The sequence below is a fragment of the Copidosoma floridanum genome, unplaced genomic scaffold (genome assembly GCF_036245765.1).
Source record: "Copidosoma floridanum isolate Cflo_tuat_1 unplaced genomic scaffold, Cflo_Japanese_pri ptg000014l, whole genome shotgun sequence".
NCBI lineage: Eukaryota > Metazoa > Arthropoda > Insecta > Hymenoptera > Encyrtidae > Copidosoma > Copidosoma floridanum.
In genome coordinates, this window is record NW_028321891.1 from 4,351,505 (window position 1) to 4,364,517 (window position 13,013).

Genomic DNA, 13,013 nt, shown 5'->3' on the forward strand with positions numbered 1-13,013 from the left:
GCTAAAATTGGCAAGTTAACAGCTATATCCCAGCAAACTGCTACAATACTAGTGAAATTTTAGTACATTCGTATAATTAAATTAACACAACTTGTTTTCAAGTTTTAATATGTGTAAAATTATTGCTAAAAAAAGTATTCTCAGTTATTGGGACATTGACCTTAAATTTTACGTTTCTCATAAAAAATTGTAAAATTACACAATTGAATAATTTTGACACATTCATTTATTGGCTGTAACTACACAGTAGTTCTTTACACAATTTTTGTACGCGGAAGATGTTAAATGTAAAATAAAACGAAGACATTTTAATCTTTAAAACAATTTTAAATGCACACAGAATAGTATCTATACATTTGTTTGATCAAAGGAATGAAAACATTATATGTTCGAATGCTCTTGGTTCATGTTCACATTTCTTTTTGTTTCTCATGAAATCATCACACGGCATCGATGTTGTTGCAACCGCGAAAGTTTTGTAGGAGAAAAAAAAACATTGGTAATAATTTTTTACTGCAACTGTCCACAGTCAGCTACATGGATTTTCTTGTTGGTTTTGCCGCTTTGTGTACCAAGGGCTTCCAGCTTTTTGACGACATCCATACCTAACACAAACATAGAAAAGTTACGGACGTAGATAAAAAAATTACTTTAAAGAATGAATAAAGCATACCTTCCACAACGGAGCCGAATACGACGTGTTTGTTGTCCAGCCAAGCTGTCTTAACAGTGGTGATGAAAAATTGCGAGCCGTTTGTGCCTGTTGGGATGTAAATTTATTTTACTAGAATGTAAAATCAACTAGCGAATGCTACTCATTGAGGTGTGTGTAAGGGTTATTGGATATGTATGCAAATGAGATTAGCTCAGTTGTATTTGTGTATGGTGATCAGAAGCAGTGGTCATGTAAGCAAGCTCTCGGGTCCTTTTTGTGGTGTTGAACGAGTTTTATTGATATAAGATTCTGCTTGCAATATTCTTGAGGTAAGTCAGATAAAAAGTATATTGAACAGTACCTGGTCCAGCATTCGCCATTGACAAAATTCCGGGTCCGGTATGCTTGAGCGTGAAGTTCTCGTCGGCAAACTTTTCACCATAGATGGACTTGCCGCCGGTACCGTTGTGATTGGTAAAGTCGCCACCCTGGCACATGAAGTTTGGAATGACACGGTGGAAGCAGCTGCCCTTGTAGCCGAATCCCTTTTCACCGGTGCACAGAGCCCGGAAATTTTCCGCCGTCTTAGGCACGACGTCCGAGCGCAGCTCAATGACGATGCGGCCGACTGCCTGACCATCAGTGGTCATGTCGAAGAACACTCGTGGTAGACCCATTGCTGCTTTTTATTTTTTCCTCTGTTTTCTGAAAGGAAATCAAGCATTCAACTCTCTTAGAATCATCGATTTGGAATTAGGTACATCCGCTCATGAATATTTTACGGGAATCAACGTCCATACTGCTGAATAATTAATACAAATTTAATTCACGTGAATAAAGGTAGTTTACGCACTAGACTAACTGTACTACACGTTAAATAATGTACAGCGAAAATGCTGCTCTACTTAGAAAATCTAATCTAAGATTTCCTTTTTACAAGACGAGATAAATATTAATTGTTAGTCGATAAACATATACGTCAAACTGATAACTTACAATACTAGAAATGTAAAAAAGTATAAATATATTTTTCATATAAAGTAATCTATTTAAAGATCAGCCAACATAGAAATTACGATTATTTTTTACAAACTCATCGCATTAATGTATTTAAGTAACTGAGGATAGTTAGGATTGAAGGAAAAGTCAATTGTTTGGTGTTCATACATATGTGTTGCATTGAGAATGGTGGAAAAATCAAAAGCGGAAAGTGCACGAGATCGCTGACGCTAGCTATACGATTTCCAAGCACGTGAGTACTTATTCGGGGATCAGTGCTAAGTTCTAGAAGCCGCAACCGCTCCAAAATTTTAACTAACACCACCCACACCTTCCAGCTAAAACGTTGCTAGTTTTCGTCGCGTGTCGCCTTTTCTGGAGGGATGAAATTAGACAACTAATGGTTGTATGTGTATATACAAAATCTACGCACATTGAGTCCATCAAAAAAACATATACATGTAAAATAACCTATCGGAGCAAACACGATGAGCAGAAAAGCTACCGAGAAAAGTAATTTATTACTTGTAGTATATACTTATCAAGCCTCTATCGATCTGCAATCTATGCTGTATGGCACGTATGCATCTGCCGAGAGCTGCTAGTGCGGGGAAGAAAAAAATACGGTGCGAGCGGAAAGTTCTCAAAAGTGATAAAACACAAGCGGCAACGAGAGGAAGCAGAACAGGGAGAGCCCGCGTAGCCGCCATTTCTATAGCCTTGAAAACGCTGCTGCACACCGTGTACTGTAAAGGTGGACGCACTGAAGATGCCTCGTGCGGAAGACCGAAATCGGGACGCGTGAACACCGGTCGAGGGAAAAGCGTGACATCATGAATGCACCAGTGACACTCGATCGCGTACCGAGACTACCGAGCTCTTGGGACATAAAGTTTCTACTCTGATGTCTTGCTCGGGTTCTCTTCACTCGAAGCCAAAGGAGAGGACCGCGTGGCGGAGGAAAAGCCGCGCTGACCTATACCTGCCAATTTCACTTGAATAATTTACAACTTACCCTCCACCCGTGACGCGTTATTCCCGATTTTCTTTCACTCGAGGACACAAAACTCACTCGCACTTACCTTGTGCAGTGCTCCTCTCTCGAGCGGGATGTGCTGTTTCACAGGAGCGGAAGACGCTGAATTGAATATCTCGAGATGCGAACTCGCCGGCGACTTGATTAGAAGTGCGCTAATGGCGGCTGATGGCGGAACTCGTGTTCATTCGTCCTCTGCTTTCCAAGAGGTTTATCGTGTGGCACTAGCGCCACTGCCCCTTTAAACTTTGTACAAAGTGACCACTTTGGGAAGTAGTGAGAGAGGGCTTTTAAATTTCAGCGCTTTTTTTTGTAAAATGAAGCAACTGGCAATTTTTCAGAGCTAAACGATATCTTTGACTCTCGTTTATTGATTATTTTGCTCGGAGAGCTGCTTAAGAGTAACTACAATAATATATTATTCACACTTATCGAAGGTGTTTATTTTCAGAAAATATAAGAATTAGGAAATCAAACAGCTAATTTATCTTGTATTTTAATTTTGCTTCTTCGAGCGGCCGCATCTATGATGACCTTTTGGGGTAAAATCAATTCATTCGACATATTATCTCAATTGGTGGAGTTTTTTTGATTTTCGAACGATTTTTTAGAACAATTTAAATTCTGTAAAAAAAAAATATGGGAAACAATTTGTACCGCGGATCTTTGAAGATTCACCCACACGTGCAGAAACGCGCTATTTTTTACGCTTTCTTAGTACTGGACGTTGCGGTTTGTGAATTGTGGTTGGCGAATTTTTAGCGCCGGCTTCGTTTCTACGAACAAAATCTGTTACGCTCCATATCGCTCAAAATCGACGTAGTGCTATGTTTTAGAAATACGTTTTTATCAACACTATATACGTATTTCTATGCATACACATTATAGATGACGTACTTCGTAATAATCTCAAGTACCGATGCATATTTTTAATACAAATACATTCTTCAATATTGAGTATGTTTCTCTATTTCTGCCTTATCAACAAATCATAATTTCTGTACATTCTTATTTGAACCCATTTGATGGGTTTTTATCAATTAGTTTAGTATTAAAATTCCATCAATCTACGAGAATACGAAACTTAAAAAAACAACATGTACTCGTATGATACACCATAGGTATAACTTAATCATAAAAATGTCCAGTTTTGCGCACGTGGTGCACGTGTAAGTTTCAGCATCTCCGACACACTCCACGCATATGTATGTATTCGCGCGTGTACATATACACGTATGTAATGACTGTAATGAGTTTTTAGACGATCCTATACGAGACACAATCGTTTATCATCACCAAATAATTTCATACAGCAAAATGTAAAACGTACACGCGAAAACTAAAATTGTTGTTAATTGCGGGTAAAATATACTTCTTTTTTTTTTTCACCGACAATGTGCATACACGTAAAAATTATAAGTGTGTGTGGCATTACGCGCGCCTGTTGTATAACTGTACATGTGTGACACAATATATAATGAAACGTCAAAAGACTAGTTTGTATTATTATTATCATTACTATTAATTTATACTTTTTGTACAAATGTATGCGCATTCGTAAGTTGTTTTGTGTATGTATGCACCTGTGCACGTTTGTTTAAGTGCGCTACGTATATTAACAACATTCACGCGTACTTACGTATAGTTACGTACATTGTGTTTACAAACACGGCGGATTGATTTTACGACTGTCAAAATAATTTAATAAGTTTGACACGAGATTTTTTTCACCTCGTCACATGCGATAATCCGCGTATTTGTTCAGATTGTTTGGCCGTATACGCTCATCCTTATCTCCGTCGTGTGTTCAAAGATGGGGATATTTTTGCATACGAAACCAGCTCAACGGCTCATTAAATGTTTCATCCGACTTGCGTAAAAAAAGCATATCCCCCGGTGTTTATGCGCAGCTAGATCGGATGTTTTTTTTTTTTTTTCTACTCTTTTAAGTCATGGTCCGCCAAGTTAGTAATATTTTTTTTAATCTCACGCCATAGTCTCCAACTTTTTTGATGAAAATAACATATGCTGTATATACGCTTGTGTCCATGCAGTGAGTTCTGATGTAAAATCTTGCCACCTGAATATTAATTAGCTTCAGGTTGCATTTTGTTAGGGAATAGGTAGATAATAAATAAATAAATAGAAATGCTTACGAAAACTTTCATTTCGTGATCGTATTTACGATTATTATTCACTCAACAATCAATGGAAAAATGATACATCCTTATGTGGCTCTAGTGATGTTCTATGCATGTGCCTTTTCTCTTGAACATAAAAACGATTGCCTTGTAAGTTCATTATTTTTTTGTATTTTACCATCTTTTTTTTTTCTTTTGTCAAATATAAATTTTCGTTTTTATTATCTAATTTTCAGTACAACCATGACTACAGGTGTGCTTCACAAATTGATAAAAATGTAACAAGTTCCATTGATGGCATAAACTTGTGCACCAGAGAACAGATACCAAAGGTTGCCGATTTTTACATCATGTGGGATGAAGAAAAAAAATCGTCCAGTCGCGGTATGTCAATGAAAACGTGGCCATGTTAATTAAACAATTGGATTTATTTATGTGTTATTGTAAGTATATATTTTTACTTGCAATTGTTTCAGGTGTTTTGAAAATACGTTTCAAATCTCCCTCGACCGTGTGCAAGTACAAAGTGTCCCTTTTCATTAATCCGCGAATAAATAATTCCAAGGATTGCAACAATTACGTGTTTCGTAAGGGAAACCACACTGAGATCCATACACCAGAGAAAACCGTCTGTCTCAGCACTAGAGAAAATAAAGAAGAACAGGCGATGAAAAATACATCGCAATCGTCGTTTTGCGAGGTGAGCTATTTACATTTTTTTTTTTTTTTTTTTTTTTTTCAGATTCAGTGCACGCAAAATCATATCCTTTACAAATTAATGAATAATCGCCACCAAATATTCGTTTATGCAATAAAAAATTTTGTAAAATGTAAGTCAAATTTTAAATTTTTTCTCATCACATTCGATTATTTAGGATACCCTGCACATGTGGTTTCACTACATCTACACGGGATGTTACGCTCTTGGGTTTAATGTCGACAATGATTACATTTTCGTTGGAAATGAATTTTTTGTAACCGATTATCTGAAAAAAGAGGTCGCAGAGCCGAAAGTCTCGTGCAGTTACAAGTCGACGTTGACAAATCGCGAATCAAGGTTTATTATATGCTTTTTTTTTTTAACACCAACATAAAAATTTGACGCTTTGCCCTGAAAAAAAAAAAATAAATTAAAAAAAAAACAAACAAATTTTTGCTTGCAGTTTGGAAACGGTGCCAATTGGAACGTATGTTTCTCTGCTCGTGGGCCCACCAGATATAAAAGTAGACATAGAAGTGGCACCTTATTCGTTAGTCCACAAGAATGAAGAAGTCGCTTGCAACAGATACAGCGAATCCCCCTTGATTAAACTATCGTTAACACTGAGTCCGGTAACTTGGCTCATTATATCTTTGAAAATGTCCCGAAGAAAGTAATGATACATATATATTATTCGCCTTTGTTTAAAATGCTTTTCAGGGGAACGATACCGATGCAGCGAACAAGAACTGTACTCAGTCGACTGTAAGAAATACATTTTCGCACTCTCACTTTTTCCAAGTTGTATTCTTTGATTGATTTTTTTTTTTTTTTTTTTTTTTTTCAGAAATTTTTATCCACCGGCGAATCGGAAAAAACAATCGACTGCAATTTCGTAGCGGAAAATTCGATGAAGGATACAGGGTATTGCCTTTTCATTCGCATATTGGATCAGAGGTGCCAAAAAAATACCTCGTGGAAGCCACCTTCGAGAGATAAAGTTCCTTGCGCGTGGATGCAGCGTAAGCGGCATTGAACAAACGACTTGACCAATGTACAAAAAAAAAAAGGTTTTTTTTCTTCTCTTTTTTTTTTGTATAGATTGTCAAAAGACTGAGGTAAAAGAAATAGACGTGGAATTGGAGGGAGACAACGGCGTGCAAAAATTGAAAATACCGGCAATGCTGTACATCTTTGGATATGTGGCAGCTGTTTTAGTCGTAGTTGCAGTGTCGAGTACGATCCTCGTATCTTATTGTTTACACGTTCAGAAAAAAAAAGTTTTTCCCAATGGAAACGCGAGTGCAGCAGGTGGCTATGGAGTAAGTGATAAGAATGTAAATGTGGACAGCTTGGACTCGCAGAAGGAAAGACTACTCGTCAGGGAATCGGGAATCGTTATTCTGTATGTAAGAGAATCCGACGAGTTCATGTCATTCATGGGACAGTTTGGAAAAAGTTTGACGGAACTTTGTGGCTGTGATGTTAGTAACAGTTCCCCCCCAAGTATACATCCTCGTCGTCACCTGTAATGATTTAGTAACGTTTGGAATTAATTTTTCGAAAATTCTTGTAGGTGTACGACTGGTGGGCTCCAGAATTGTGGAACGACGTGGCCCGTCTGGGAGGCTACGAGTGGGTGGTTAATATGATAAGGAAAGATTGTCGCATCGTTTGGATGGATACATTGAAATCACGCACGATTTTTGCGTCGCTGAGCAAAATTGGGTGCACTCGGTTCAAGCAATTGAAACGCCTAGAAAATCTCGAGATCACAGATTTTCGCGAAACCGTTTTTCCAGCCATCCTTGATTTTGCCAAGCGTTACAACCAGGACCTGAAACGTGAATATCAAAGGCATTTTGTCGTTAGGTCTGAAACTGTATCCTCATCATTTGTAATTGTTCCATTCGGTTTTTTCATTTTAGATACTAATTTTTTTTAATTCCCTTACAGATTAGAAACATTTAAAGGTGCTGATGAAACTGAGGATCCCTTTGCTGATCTCTCACCTCATGCAAGATACTTGCTGCCATGTCATCTTGATAAATTATGCTATCAACTGTAAGTAGCGTTAAAATGTTTGTTAATGATAACCATAATGAGGATACATTAATACCTACTGGTATCTCCTTCAGGTCAACCCTCGATGTGAACTTACAAGATGAAATTAATATTAATAAAGTCCGACTCGGAAAATACTTATATTATGATCCCGTCTTGGATTTGTGATTCTATATTTTTATACAAAACCGTTGTGAATAAGTTTGAATTGTAACAATAGTACAAAACTTTGTCAGCATGCTAAAATACATGCTGCCTCTATAAACGATACTGCAATGTCGAGTTTTTTACTGTTTATACTGCAAAAACAATCTGTTACACATATTTTTATATTTTATAGTTGTGAATAATCATCATAATAATGTTGATTCATACAAGTATGAATAAAATAAGAATTTTTATTGTGGTTGTAGACTTACAACGTAAAAGTTGGATAATGTGATAAAATGTTAAACTTGGGCACAAAATAAAAATCGAATGACAAAAAATTCATCTATTTTATCTCTCAGCAATTATTAAAAATCATACAGTGATAAAGACGAATTCGCATGGAAAATTTGAAATTCAACAGGCAAACGTACGTTTTGTGCTAATTATAAATGTTGCAACTTTCTCATTTGTTTATTAAAACGCTTCGACAATTATAATTGGCACTTGGTGTACATTTCACTTTCAATTCATCAATTATTTTGCGCTGGAGGTTTGGACCAATCCACACTCAAAATCAAGTGGTCGTATCCATACCCATTCAATACATTAATGGCATTAGCAGCTTCTTGCCTTGATTTGTAATGAACATATGCAAAACCTTTGCAAACGTTTGTGTTCTTTTCTTTTGCCAAGTACAGCTTTTGGATTCCACCGAATGGCTTGACCAATTCTTCCAGATCCATGTCTGTTGTACTTTCCGACAAGTTGGATATTCTGATGGCAGTCGTGTCATCTCTGCGTTGCATTTGCATCGAATCACCACGTTTGTTGCCACCATCACGCATACTTGGAGGAACGTATTTTGAACCTTGGGGCTTTCCAACTTCTGAAACTCCGGATCCAGTTGGTGCCATTGGTTTTTTGTCTTCTGCGAGTTTAGCTGAAATTTGCCAAGAAAATTAATAGTGGATATTGCATAGAGCATGATATAATATGTTTATTATTATAATAAAATATTGTCAACTTACTGCCCATGAGAGCTGTATCTTTGTACGGACACTTGGAGGTCCAGTGGTCTCCAGTACAATTTCGGCACTTGACAACACCCTTATCTCCCATACTTTTGAGTTTTTCCATCACATCCTCTTCAATCTTGTTATCTTCTTCCTTGTTTGACAAGAATTGCATAAATACATCTTCAGCGATAACTGTAGTTGCTGGATTTGGTCCAGGGCCATCATTTACAGAATCTCCATACTTGGCCCATGCTTTTCTGACAGCAATACTTTTGGAAACTGTACGCTTCTCAATTCGGTAGGTACGAACTACTTTCACTTTTTTGTTATCATCGTTTAGCTTATATTCTGTGACAATTTTCACATCATTTTCCTTTACAGTCGTGGGAGGGGGAAGAGTAACATTTCCTTCTTCCTCAACCTCATCTGCCCAGCTCGAAATGCCATATCCACTAGGCATCTGTAATACAAATATTTTATTATTTTTGTAATAAAAATACCAATTGCTCGTTAATATCTATTACTTCTTCTACATAAGTATAAACATCAGGTAGAGCTAAAATTTCACTTGCGACGTGTGACACTAATATTTTACAGGTTAAGTTTTCACATGGCAGTTTAATGATTATTTGCGGTGTAAGTACATCTACAGAATAAAAATTGATCGCACTTGATTGTATCAAAAAGCAAAAGTTTCAAAAAGAACCACAATTTTGATATTTTTATCTTGAAAAACAACAACAACATGAACCAAATACGATGAAACAAAATTGAAAAATTTGTCCAAAACTGTTACAGTATCTTGTTTACAGGCTATTTACACCATTATAATGATCTCATCTCAATACGGTTACAAAAGTAAATTAAATCACTTACTTTGTTTTTTATGTTGTGATTCTAATTTAATTTGTTGTTTATGAATAAAGTGACAGTAATACAGATTTTCTTCGCACTGCTGGCTTTCAGTCAGCAGATCAGCAACTTGAGAGGTTATGAATTGCGGTAGTAGCAACTAAATCAGAGGAGGGGGGGTTTTGGAGTCGTGATCGCGAGAGAGTCACCCCTCTCGCCCCTTTAATTGTTGACGAATTCATCTCTGACGTCGTCCGCAACTGTATATGTAAACAAAACTTGCTGCCAGTAGTTATAAGACACAAATAGTCGAAGTTGACTCCGTTGACGATAGTGATAAATAATTTGCTTAAGTATATAATAAAATAATTCAATCTCCAAACTTTAATTCAATTGGAGCGATAGCATACATTTACCCTCTGTCACATTAGCTTTTTCGCGATGTGTAGGTATGTATAAAATATATATCCTTAAATTCCTTCAACAGTGGCTTAAAGACGCTTAAATAGAAAATATACCTACCTACCTACCTTTGTGTTTTTTTGTGTCCTTTGTAGTTATTAGGTATGTTGGAAAAATTTGTAGAATACGAGCGATATTGACATTCAGGGAGAGAGATCACTATTTCATTGTTGACTCAAAATAATAACGGGATCTCGTAGCATGATCAAAAACTACGTTAGATCAAGATATATGGTACTTAAATCTAAATAAAAAGAATGCTTGCTCTTTTAGTCATCTTCAATATAAGTAACTACTATACAATGGCTACAAGGTCCCACCATCAACCATCATCTCGTGTGCAGTCCCCAAAGATTATCCGTATCTATCGATAATATCAAATAAGTTTTTTTTACAATTTTTTTTGGAAGCTAACATGTTTTTTAGTGTAGTATACACAAACAAAAAAAATATCAATTCTTCAAATCACATTCATTTAAAGATTTAATCAAATACTGTTTGTAAATCCCGATTGCTTTATTTTTTACGCTCTTAGCAACAATTCAATATTTTATATTACAATTTTCATACTACACACATTTATTATCTGCCTTTTTTTAGCATATTAAAAATTATCGTTTACTAAGAAATAAATAAAGTATTCAATCCAGTGATCTTGTTAAATTAAATATAACAATCCAAGAAGTAAAAGCAAGGCATAAGTGTGTCGAGATAAAAACAACTTTTTACTATTAAAAGTGTAATAGAAAAAGATATGCGGTAGAACACAAAACGTACATTATTCTTTATCACAATTAAAAATACATACTGGATGTGTATAACGTGAACCGCGTTACACGTACTCATCATCTACTCATGTTAAAAAATAATACATATAATTATAAAAAGGACTGATTATATGATAACACTGAGTGTAGATTTCTTTGTTCTCTTACAGGAAGTGGAGTTGTAGGTGATAAGCGTGGACGAAGACTCTAGCAAAATTTTTTTTTTTAGCGACCTATAGCGATCGCATTTGATGACAACGTAAAAATTTCTCGGTGAGTGCATGATATGCATAGTCTCTTGTCTTGCATGATTTTATGTAAAAATGAATATCTTCATTTGTAATTATCAAAATTATCAACTTTCAGGTGTTTATAAGGGCACAATGAGCGTTATTACAATTTTTGCTCTGTTTGGGTTACTAAATGCTGCCGTTGCATCTGTACTTCATTATCAACCCGAGGCTGTGCATATTTCATACGGAGGTAAATTAAATTTTACTTATTATAATATTTTGCAAAATTTTTTAATCGATTGTTTCATATTTTTTAAATCAATTTCATGAATTTCAGAAAATGGTGTTCACGAAATCGTTGTAACTTGGAGTACAATACAAGCCACAAATGAATCAATCGTTGAATATGGTATTGGAGGTTTTGCTTTGACTGCTTATGGAAATGCAACAAAATTTGTCGATGGAGGACGAAAAAAGCATCAACAGTACATTCACAGAGTAGTCCTTGAGGATCTAACGCCAAATAGCAAATATGGTGAATGAAAATTTGAAAAATATTTCTCCATTAAATTACAATTGGAATTTGATGTATCAAGACCGAACCGTTTGTATTACGGGTTGGTAAAGATATATTTTTCTTTTTCAGATTATCACGTTGGAAGTCGATATGGATGGTCAGCTGATTATCGCTTTACGACAGCACCTGATGAATCAGAGAAATGGTCACCACGTATTGTCATATTTGGTGATATGGGAAATGAAAACGCCCAAAGTCTAGCAAGATTGCAAAAGGAGACCCAAGAAGGTTTTTACGATGCCGCCATACATGTAGGCGATTTTGCGTATGATATGAATACTAAGAATGCTAGAGTTGGTGATGAATTTATGAAACAAATAGAAACAATTGCTGCTTACATGCCGTATATGACTTGTGCTGGAAACCACGAAGAAGCATACAACTTTAGCAATTATAGGTAAATAATTGTGCCGTATTTATTTATAAATTAAGGATATCGAATATAATTTGGATACTAACTTAAATTATCATTTTATAGAGCAAGGTTTTCGATGCCGGGTGAATCTGAGGGATTATGGTATAGTTTTAATATGGGACCTGTACATTTTATAGCTGTGCATACAGAGGCTTACTACTTTCTAAACTATGGTTTAAAGCAACTTGTTAAACAGTACGAATGGCTCGATGGAGACCTCACTGAAGCAAATGCACCTGAAAATAGGTAAAACTATTTATTAACTTTTTGAAGTACCTAAATATGTCCATATAATTGTTCATATCCACTATTTGATAATAATAATTGATATTTGCAGAACCCAAAGACCATGGATAGTTGTTTTTGGTCATCGACCCATGTACTGTAGCAATTCAAATAATGATGATTGCACGAATCATCAGACTTTAAGTAGAGCAGGATTGCCATTTCTCAATTGTTTTGGCTTAGAAGATTTGTTTTTAAAGCACAAAGTAGATTTAGAAATATGGGCTCATGAGCATAGTTATGAAAGATTGTGGCCCATTTACAATTTTCAGGTGTATAATGGAAGCTTTGAGGAGCCATACTCAAACTACAAAGCACCGGTGCATATTATTACTGGTTCAGCAGGATGTAAAGAAGGACGAGAGAAATTCATTCCTAAAAAACCTGATTGGTCTGCATTCCGGAGCTCAGATTATGGATACACAAGAATGAAAGTGCACAACAAAACTCACATGTACATAGAACAAGTTTCTGATGATAAGGAAGGTGAAGTCATTGATCACGTCTGGTTAATCAAGAATCAAATATTTCCATCTTATGAAGCAAAATTGAAAGATTAAATATTGTCATCACTTACTCCAATTTTCTACTTCATCCATTTTTACTCTTGATGTTACCAACCATCGAATCTTGAAAATTATCGCAAGTTCAACAATTGACT

At 35.9% G+C, this 13,013-nt stretch overlaps 4 protein-coding genes across 9 annotated transcripts; 2 read left to right on the forward strand and 2 right to left on the reverse strand.

Annotated features, from left to right (window-relative positions):
• Positions 1 to 208: 208 nt before the first annotated feature.
• On the reverse strand, positions 209 to 2,851 carry LOC106645272 (peptidyl-prolyl cis-trans isomerase). Of its 3 annotated transcripts, none has more exons than XM_014361099.2 (4): positions 2,737 to 2,851; positions 1,017 to 1,360; positions 674 to 760; positions 209 to 605 (listed from the first exon to the last, which is right to left on the reverse strand). In XM_014361099.2, the coding sequence occupies exons 2-4, from the start codon at positions 1,330 to 1,332 to the stop codon at positions 511 to 513; spliced, it is 498 nt and encodes a 165-aa protein (XP_014216585.2). In that variant the 5' UTR covers positions 1,333 to 1,360; positions 2,737 to 2,851; the 3' UTR covers positions 209 to 510. The 3 variants fall into 3 exon arrangements, with proteins under 3 accessions (XP_014216585.2, XP_014216586.2, XP_089448304.1); XM_014361100.2 differs by having other exon boundaries at positions 2,670 to 2,851; XM_089592178.1 differs by lacking the exon at positions 2,737 to 2,851 and adding an exon at positions 2,193 to 2,313.
• Positions 2,852 to 4,344: 1,493 nt separating this feature from the next.
• LOC106645214 (uncharacterized) lies at positions 4,345 to 7,962 on the forward strand. Its single transcript, XM_014361010.2, has 11 exons — positions 4,345 to 4,981; positions 5,068 to 5,215; positions 5,308 to 5,531; positions 5,707 to 5,888; positions 5,995 to 6,163; positions 6,252 to 6,296; positions 6,379 to 6,553; positions 6,633 to 7,015; positions 7,108 to 7,403; positions 7,488 to 7,595; positions 7,670 to 7,962. The coding sequence occupies exons 1-11, from the start codon at positions 4,907 to 4,909 to the stop codon at positions 7,761 to 7,763; spliced, it is 1,899 nt and encodes a 632-aa protein (XP_014216496.2). The 5' UTR covers positions 4,345 to 4,906; the 3' UTR covers positions 7,764 to 7,962.
• A 111-nt stretch (positions 7,963 to 8,073) lies between these two features.
• eIF3g1 (eukaryotic translation initiation factor 3 subunit g1) lies at positions 8,074 to 10,290 on the reverse strand. Of its 2 annotated transcripts, none has more exons than XM_089592176.1 (3): positions 10,144 to 10,290; positions 8,774 to 9,221; positions 8,074 to 8,685 (listed from the first exon to the last, which is right to left on the reverse strand). In XM_089592176.1, exons 2-3 carry the CDS (start codon positions 9,219 to 9,221, stop codon positions 8,276 to 8,278), a joined length of 858 nt encoding a protein of 285 aa, XP_089448302.1. In that variant the 5' UTR covers positions 10,144 to 10,290; the 3' UTR covers positions 8,074 to 8,275. The 2 variants fall into 2 exon arrangements, with proteins under 2 accessions (XP_089448302.1, XP_014216583.2); XM_014361097.2 differs by lacking the exon at positions 10,144 to 10,290 and adding an exon at positions 9,638 to 9,871.
• Positions 9,852 to 12,934, forward strand: LOC106645274 (acid phosphatase type 7). Of its 3 annotated transcripts, XM_014361104.2 has the most exons (8): positions 9,852 to 10,062; positions 10,349 to 10,435; positions 11,013 to 11,115; positions 11,209 to 11,325; positions 11,413 to 11,610; positions 11,722 to 12,049; positions 12,131 to 12,313; positions 12,405 to 12,934. In XM_014361104.2, the coding sequence occupies exons 4-8, from the start codon at positions 11,226 to 11,228 to the stop codon at positions 12,910 to 12,912; spliced, it is 1,317 nt and encodes a 438-aa protein (XP_014216590.2). In that variant the 5' UTR covers positions 9,852 to 10,062; positions 10,349 to 10,435; positions 11,013 to 11,115; positions 11,209 to 11,225; the 3' UTR covers positions 12,913 to 12,934. The 3 variants fall into 3 exon arrangements, with proteins under 3 accessions (XP_014216590.2, XP_014216589.2, XP_089448301.1); XM_014361103.2 differs by lacking the exon at positions 10,349 to 10,435; XM_089592175.1 differs by lacking the exons at positions 9,852 to 10,062; positions 10,349 to 10,435 and adding an exon at positions 10,225 to 10,309.
• The last annotated feature ends 79 nt before the right edge of the window (positions 12,935 to 13,013 follow it).

Bases quoted from the DNA above. Each gene is read 5' to 3' on its own strand.
- eIF3g1 (XM_089592176.1), bottom strand. From the start codon at position 9,221: ATGCCTAGTGGATATGGCATTTCGAGCTGGGCAGATGAGGTTGAGGAA. The intron at 8,686-8,773 runs GTAAGTTGACAA...GGCAAATTTCAG, and splicing joins AGATACAGCTCTCATGGGCA to CTAAACTCGCAGAAGACAAA.
- LOC106645272 (XM_014361099.2), bottom strand. From the start codon at position 1,332: ATGGGTCTACCACGAGTGTTCTTCGACATGACCACTGATGGTCAGGCA. The intron at 761-1,016 runs GTACTGTTCAAT...ACATCCCAACAG, and splicing joins AATGGCGAATGCTGGACCAG to GCACAAACGGCTCGCAATTT. The intron at 606-673 runs GTATGCTTTATT...TGTTTGTGTTAG, and splicing joins ATTCGGCTCCGTTGTGGAAG to GTATGGATGTCGTCAAAAAG.
- LOC106645274 (XM_014361104.2), top strand. From the start codon at position 11,226: ATGAGCGTTATTACAATTTTTGCTCTGTTTGGGTTACTAAATGCTGCC. The intron at 11,611-11,721 runs GTGAATGAAAAT...TTTCTTTTTCAG, and splicing joins AACGCCAAATAGCAAATATG to ATTATCACGTTGGAAGTCGA. The intron at 12,314-12,404 runs GTAAAACTATTT...TGATATTTGCAG, and splicing joins GCAAATGCACCTGAAAATAG to AACCCAAAGACCATGGATAG.
- LOC106645214 (XM_014361010.2), top strand. From the start codon at position 4,907: ATGATACATCCTTATGTGGCTCTAGTGATGTTCTATGCATGTGCCTTT. The intron at 5,889-5,994 runs GTTTATTATATG...TTTTGCTTGCAG, and splicing joins TTGACAAATCGCGAATCAAG to TTTGGAAACGGTGCCAATTG. The intron at 7,596-7,669 runs GTAAGTAGCGTT...TATCTCCTTCAG, and splicing joins GATAAATTATGCTATCAACT to GTCAACCCTCGATGTGAACT.